This window comes from Ceratotherium simum, chromosome 29 (genome assembly GCF_057802395.1).
Source record: "Ceratotherium simum simum isolate JZ-2026a chromosome 29, ASM5780239v1, whole genome shotgun sequence".
Lineage (NCBI taxonomy): Eukaryota > Metazoa > Chordata > Mammalia > Perissodactyla > Rhinocerotidae > Ceratotherium > Ceratotherium simum.
The window spans coordinates 22,929,546-22,937,424 of NC_141928.1; the positions used below are offsets into that span (position 1 = coordinate 22,929,546).

At 51.8% G+C, this 7,879-nt stretch overlaps 1 protein-coding gene across 1 annotated transcript; it reads left to right on the plus strand.

Moving 5' to 3' along the window:
• The first annotated feature begins 1,594 nt into the window (after positions 1-1,594).
• LOC147913226 (uncharacterized) lies at positions 1,595-3,622 on the plus strand. The gene is made up of 3 exons (XM_087419383.1): positions 1,595-2,007; positions 2,455-2,646; positions 2,994-3,622. Exons 1-3 carry the CDS (start codon positions 1,812-1,814, stop codon positions 3,620-3,622), a joined length of 1,017 nt encoding a protein of 338 aa, XP_087275509.1. The 5' UTR covers positions 1,595-1,811.
• Positions 3,623-7,879: the final 4,257 nt, after the last annotated feature.

Consider the following 7,879-nt stretch of genomic DNA (forward strand, 5'->3'; position numbering starts at 1 on the left):
CTTTTGAAAGCACTGCACACAGGGACCACCAACTTTGTCGGGCTGTGGTGAATTGCAATGTGTCCTGTGTTCTGATACACCAGGAGTGGAGGAAGATCCAGAGGAAATGGGGAGAGGAGGAGAGGAGAGCTCGTCCCCAGCTGGAGCAGTCTGGAGAACAGCGAGTGACTCTTGCACTCTGGTCCAGGTCCTCCAAGGGTATAACGGGCCCAATTTCTTTCTGCTTCCGGTAGGCTCTGCCTGATAGCTTCGTGAAGAACATTCATAGGTCAGGACGCATTAGATAAAGTATCTCACCAAACTCTCAAATGACCACTCCCGAAATGGATCTCCCATGGATTCAAGAAAAATGATTCGAGTTCACCTAGAAGTATCCATGATCTGGAAAATAATTCATCCGGTGTAAATTTGCCATTGGCATGAGTCCAAGTGTTGTTGGTGACTGAGTGTGTCCCTACTGCCAGCCAGACTCAGCCTTCCTTGAAGTCCCCAAGAGTTTTGAAGACCGAATCCTATTTCTTCCAACCTAACGACAGGGGGTCCATTTCCTGTCAGGGATTGTCGCTAAGGTCACTTTGGCGAACAACAAAATGGACCGGCAACATCTGCTGGTGTCTTGGAACACTGGCTTCTTGCTGAGGAAGAGATCCAGGATGGAGGGAATCCGTGTGTGCCCTGGACAACGCCCCCTGCTGGAGGCTGGATGGATGACGCTCAGGAAGGCGGTGGAGACCCCTAGGGCTGTGTAGCCAGCACTAGAGAATCGACCAATCGACGCACCGCACCTAGAATCTTCAAGGGCCGCTGGCAAAGAGCCAGGGACGTGGACGAAATCATCCAGGCTGTGACGCACTCACGCCGGGACAGATCGTGTGGCCGTGACTATCCCACTGCTGTGAGATTACAAAGAACCCTTTCGGATGGACGTAGGAATACGTGGCTTTTCCGTCCGGTGAGAGATGACAGCCTGGGACTCACAAATCCGATCCTGCCCTCTCTCTCACCGAGTTTTCCTGCAGTCCTTGAGAGCGTTGAGTCCTTCCTCCGGTGACCCTTCTCGGGGAGGAAGGCAGAACGTTTGGGACAGACATAAATGCTGACAGCGCAGCCTGGCAGCGTTGTCACGAGCCTAGAGCAACCCTTGCTTGATGGAGGAAAGTGAAGAGAGAAGAACGAGAAAGGTTTGAGGAACAGATTCCAAACGTGCAGTGTCGTGGAGAGCAGAGGTCCAAGCTCGACGGCCCTCGGGCCGAAAGCGCAGCCGCCTGTTGTGTCCAAAACCACGAATCGGGAGCAGCACCACGCTCTTGGGATCCGTCGGGTCTAGGGTGGCCTTCGCGCCACGAGGGCAGAACGGCGTAGCGGCCACAGAGGACGTCTGTCCCACAAAGACTCCAAGGTTTTCTGCTCCCTGACACCGACACTTGGCTGACCCTGGGCATACGGCGCACCACGCGGCTACACACGCAGACACCCAGAACTGCGCAGACAGAAAACAAGCACCAGGAAACAGACGACACCGACCGCACAGGTTTGAAGTGAGCGTGCAGCGGCGAACGGAAATGCTCAGCAATGAGCAGCCTGGGAAGAGTCCCAGGGACCGGAGACACAGGGGAATTCCCCCAACCTGCCGCCTCTCCTCAGCTCCCCTCCCCCACCCTGCTGTGCTTCCCAGACACACCCTCGGGCCCGCCCACCCAGCAGGGGGCCCTGGGGGTCTCCTAAAAAGCCACGCCCTCTGCGCACCTGCTCAGTGCCCGGGCCGCTCCTCAGCTCTCCAGACGCGTGCCTCGGGCGGGACCGTGGAAGAAATGGAAGGGGCTCCTCGCGGCAGGAGGCCCGGCCAGGAGCGCCCAGGGAGACAAGGTCCCTCGCACGGGGAAGACCAAGGCCTTCACTCCACGGGAAACCCGTCCTTTCAAGGGAAGCGAGAAGATCGCCATCCCTGTGAGAGGCGGTCAGAGAAGGGCATCCCGGAGACCGCGGAGGGCGCTCGCAGCAGCCCAGGTAGGAGTCGACGTTGTTTTTGGGGAGATGGGTTTTGAGCGAGGGTTGGGAGGGTTCGGGGGACACGAGGGACGGGAGTGGGCTGGGCACAGCGCAGGCCCCGGGAGATCTGCCCTTCCCACGGCTGCAAGCGCTGAGGGAAAGCCAAGGGGAAGGCCAGACCCCTTGCGGGGAGGGCTCTGCCAGCTGAGCCGTCCTCCGGGTCTGGACGGGAGAGACAGTTCCCAGGAGCGTGCCTGCCAGGCAGCTCAGGCAGCTGGATGGTGACGGGAAAGGTAGAGCCTGGGGAGCTGCCCACCGAGGCTCTGGGCGGCTGGAGGAAAGCGGCATCTGGGGGTGGGGCCATGAGGGACCGGGGTCGACCTGCGGCCTCCTCGGATGCCCTCTGGCCCAGAGTCCAGAGAAAAGTCAGTGGCCACTCACGACTCCCCTCCTCTCCAGCCACAGGGATCACCAGGCAGAGCCAGGTGGCCGAGGGCTCCAGGCACAAGCGGGGCAGAAGCCCCGATGAGCCCCCTGGCGGTCGCCACCAAGAAAATGGACTCGGAGAAGAGGAGGTGAGGAGACGACCAGCCCCAGCTCCCTGCAGACGAAAGGACGAACGTGACCGCCCCAGAGCAGGACGTCAGGGCAGAGGAGGTAGGTTTCTGGGCCGGGCCTTGGCCCCGGTGGGGACGTGGGTGCTGGGCCTCAGTGGCCAACCGAGCACCCAGGGTCAGGGGAGGGGACAGACACCGACCCCGGGGGAGATGCTCCTCAAGCCCTTTCTAGAGGGCCGAGGGGAAGGCGAGCAGCACTTGGCACAGTTCGGGTCACATCCCGGATGGGGACCAGAGACAGGCCTGGTGGAGAGAGGGTCGTGGGGGAGGCGAGTGGAGTGGGGACCAGGACCGGGAAAGGGAAGGGGCGCTCCGGACCTTGGCAAGGAAGCCCGAGGGGCGGCGCCGGCACTCCCCGCCACACCTGCCGTTCTCTCTCCCGCGCAGGTTCCGCCCGCTCGGCCCCGCCCCTCCGGGACAGGAGGACCCCACCCAGGTCGCCAGTGAGGACCGCCGGCCCCCGGCGCTGCGGCCAAAGCCGGGAGGCCGAGCCCGCCTCCCCAAAGCGCCTCCGCCGCCGCTGCCTCCTGTCGCCGCCGCCGCCACACGCCCGCGCGTCCCCGGCCGAGCTCCCCTCCAGGCTCCTCACCCACGTGGGCGCGCTCGAGGTGGCCCTGGGCGAGCTGCGGGCTCCGGGGGGCGCCTTCCTGCCGCGGCCCGCCCGCCCCACGCAGCCCGCCGCCTCGCAGCGCGCCTGGCTCGGCTGGCAGCTGGCGCACGCGGGGGCCACCCTGCACTGGGCGCTCGCGGCGCTCGACGCCCTGCTCGCGGCGCAGCCCCGGCCCGCCTGCCCGCAGCCCTCCCTGCCCGCTGCCGGGGGCTCCGCGGCCCTAGGGGGCGCGCCCGGAGCCGGGGTCCTCGCCCTTCCCGGGCCCGCCCCCCTCTGCCTCGGAGCCGCCCGGACTCTGCCCTCCCAGCTCCCCGTGCCAGGGTCCCTGGCGGCATCTGGCACACTCAGGCCACGAGCTCACCCCATCGGCACCACACAAATCCTCCCTTCCGGGAAACCGTTTTAGGCACGAACCGGACCTCGCTTCCCACGGATCGCAGCTCAGGGAAATGGGTCTTCGTGTCCAGAAGGCAGCCCTTGAAGAAGAGCGCTCCGAGGAAAGCACTTATTTTCTTCCGGGGGGCTCAGACTACCGAGGGTGATGTGGTTTGTGCCTTTTCATCCCTCGATGTTTTCCTGTTTAGTTTCAAAACTAAAATGTTTGAGATATACACATATATAGATGTATTTGCTCCGTGGCTTCTACTGTAAGGAACAATTGTCTGTTTTTGTTTTTTACCAGAGATTGGGTTTCTTCAACGTGGAAACAGAAGCCTATCTTGAGCAAGCCTTCAATTGAATGATAAATCTGGATTACATGAGGGATATTTTTAGGTATTTTGGTGTTTAACTTAAAATCACATGTTTCCTTAGTTATGGACCACTATGTTTTACATGTACTGCAATAAATTTTTTACGATTTCAAACCTTTGCCACTGAGAATATATAAATCTCCTTGCGCGTGTTCTTTGGTGTCCTGAATCTTTTATTCATCCTTTATTTTCCTATTTCCGTTATTCCTGTTTTTACTCTATGCTTCTTCGTTGTTCCAACTTTAAAGTGATTTACCTATATACCTAGAATGCACAGTGGTGTAAGTGCACACATCAAGAAAATGTTCACAAAATATACAAACCCAGGTAACCAGCAGTGCAATCAAGCCCAAGGATATTTCTATCGTGCTACTTTGTAATCCCTACACCACCACCCAATATCAAAACCTTGAATTTATATCTCTTAAGTAATTCATTTTGGCAATTATATTGAGCTTTGTATCTCATTATCTGATTTGTTGTGCCTAGTCATAAAGTTTTCTACTTGCATTGTCCACCACTGCTTTTTCAGTCTTACTCCATCGGCCATCCTTAATAATATAGCCTGATATACATGGATGACACTGAATGGGCTACAATGGCCAGAGCCCTGGCAGTGAGAACTTTGAGAGTCAATGCCCTTTGCACAGTGAACATGAAGGCATTTTCTCCAAGGGAAACCCACCACTTGAAGAGAAAGGAGAAGAGGGAGGACCCTATAAAGGATGGAGGAAAAGAGGTCCATGAAGTCCCAGGAGGGCTCTCAGAGGAGAAAAGGAAGCTTTCAGATTCTCCTTTGTGAAGATTAGGGTTGGGAGGCGGCACTAGCGTTTGCGCATGCAATTCCTTCTATCTGAAATGCTGTCTAAGTTAGCTCTTGTGCATCTTTCAGATGTCAATTTAAATGTTCTTTCTTCAGGAAAAGTTTCATAATTTCTAAGACTAGATTACAAGCCCTCATGGCACTATGTATCTTTTCCTCAAAGCACTTATCATAGCTATAATTTTACATTTTTTGTGTGTGCTTATTTGCATAATACTGGTCTTCTCACCTGGATCCTAAGCTCCCTGAAAGTAAAGGCCTTGTTTAAGCTTTTTTCCCATCCTTGTATCCACAATGCCTAACGTAGTTCCTGGCAAATAGTAGATATGCAACAAACATTTGTTGACTGAGTAATGAATTATTGAACCAATGAACGAGAAGGCATTGATATACCGGATCACACAGTTCTCTTTCCTTTTCTGGTAAAACCTTACACAAGATCAGATTGTAGGACATTTCCTAGAGAGTATTGTAAAAAATTCTTCGTAGTCAAGAGTCAAAATACAGGCTAGCTTAGGGGACAGAATCTCAGGTACCTAAAATTATATATATGGTAGAGTCAGCTGACACCAGAGGAGACAATAGAGTTTATAAAAAGCAGAGACAATGTTCCAGGAGTTTCTTTGATATTACAATTTTTTTACTCACTTGAAAAATGTCAACATATACAAAAACTCACATGTAAATACACAACCCACACACTGATCCTTACAGTCTTTACAAATTCAATCAAGTATAAGATTTTCTCTTTTCCTGTTATCCTGGACTAGGAGATTGACTGACTCTACCATGTGGAGAAATGATGGAACTTCTTTGGTAAATTGAAAAGTTCCTGGTCACCACGCCATGTCCTATTCTCACCAACCTCCTTTATCTCCCTCATTTTCTCTTTTCTGTTTCTCTCTCCTTCGCTTCCCTTCCTCCTCTGCAGTGTAGGGAATGTCCTTACCCCACCTCTCCTATGCTTTTCCATCCAGTTCTTTTTCTAAATACTACCCCCTGTAAAGTCTCTCTTATGATGTCTGGTCAATTACTAGAATCAAGGTGGCTCAGAGAACTGTTAAAATTTAGAACAGCATTTTTTTTTTTTTCTGAGGAAGATTTGCCCTGAGCTAACATCTGTGCCCATCTTCCTCTATTTTGTATGTGGGTCACCACCACAGCATGACTGAGTGGTGCAGGTCCGTGCCTGGGATCCGAACCTGCTAACCCAGGCTGCTGAAGCAGAGTGAGCTGAACCTAACCACTACACCAGGGGCTGGCCCCAGCATTTTTTTTTTTTTGCTGGGAAAGATTCACTCTGAGCTAACATCTGTTGCCAACCTTCCTCTCTCTTTTTTTTCCTCCCCAAAGACCCAGCACATAGTTGTATATTTTAGTTGTAAGTCCTTCTAGTTCTTCTATGTGAGCCTCCACCACAGCATGGCTACTGACAGATGAGTGGTGGGGTTCCGCCACCTGGAACGGAACTGGAGCCACCAAAGCGGAGCACGCTGAACTTTACTTGCTAGGCCATCAGGGCTGGCTCTAGAACAGCATTTTTATAATAGATATGTTGGGTTTGTTTGGATTCGTGAGGCAATACTGATGCTGTTAAAGAGAAACCTGGAGAAACTGGCCTGTCTCTCTTCTCTCAGAACTGTGAGGAGACAGAGAGCAGAGAGCTATTTTTACAAATGTAAGCATTGGACCTGATTGGACTGTAATATCAGACACGATTAAAGTCAGGACTATATCTAGGAGGATGGGAAGCAACTGCTCACACCCAAAAGATGAGGATCCAAGAATACTCTGTCAGGGACACAGGGTATGGGGCTGTGTCCCAAGTAGATGAAGAAGAATCTCAATCGAGCAACTATCCTCCAATTTTTCCTGAGTCTTTGGTTTTCTATTGCTGCATAACAAATTATAATTAACTTTACTATATTAAAACAATACAAATTTATTATCTCAGAGTTTCAGTAGGTCAAAAGTCTGAGCATGGCATGGCTGGGTGTTCTGCTCAAGGCCACATAAAGCTGAAATCAAGATGTTGGCTGGGCTGTGTCCTAATCTAGAGGCTCCACTAGAGAAAGATATGCTTCCAAGATCCTTTAGCTTGTTAGCAAAAATCATTTCCTTGCAGTTGTAGGACTGATGTCCTTGTTGTCTTGTTATTTGTAGACCAGAAACCACTCTTTGCTCCCAGAGGCTGCTCTCAGGTCCTTGCCATGCAGCCCCATCACATTGGAATTTCTGACATCTGGAAGGGTCCAGTCCCTTTTAAGGACACACCCGATTAGGTCAGGCCCATCCAGAATTATGTCCATTTTTATGAATTTGAAATCAACTGATTTGGGATCTAATCATCAGCTTGATGTCCCATCAAATCACAGGTTCCTCCTGCACTGAGAGAGAGGTGTACATCTCACAGAGCTGTGTGCATCTCACAAAGATGTAACACCAGGGGGCAGAGATAAGGGGGGCCATATTAGAATTCTGCTTATCCCAATATTTGTAACATACTTGGCTAGGCCCTAGAGTTGATTCCCGAAGACTAGAGAAAGCATTGTTGGGATTGTTTGAGAATAAACGGGAAACATACCACAGTGATTTGTTGGACAAAAATAAAATTGTTAGAAAAAACATTCAGTAATAGGATGGGGAGACTAGGCAGAAACCTTCCTGAGATTAGGTGGCCTGAGGAGTCTTTCTTATGAGTTCAGTGAAGATGCACTGAGAATTGTATTCAGACAAAATATTGAGAGGACAAGGAGAGCAGATGCAACCACTGCTGACTGAGGGATAACTAGTCGTTCATTCATCTAAGCGAAAGGTGCAAAACAGGGTATGTTTGACTCTGGAAAAAGGAACAACGTATTTGGGATAACTCCACCAGCCTTCTGCCCCAGTGTAAATTCCAGCAGGGCGAACAAAGCCTACGTCTCCCTGAGTCTCCACTCTTTCCCCATTACCTAGCATAGTACAGCAACCTAGTCTGCACACAGTAAAAGGTCAACAAATAAGTGTTAAATGAATTATATTGAGGCATGAGATAGCGCATTGAGAAATTATTTCTGCTCCAATTGCTTGCTTATTTGGCTGAAAT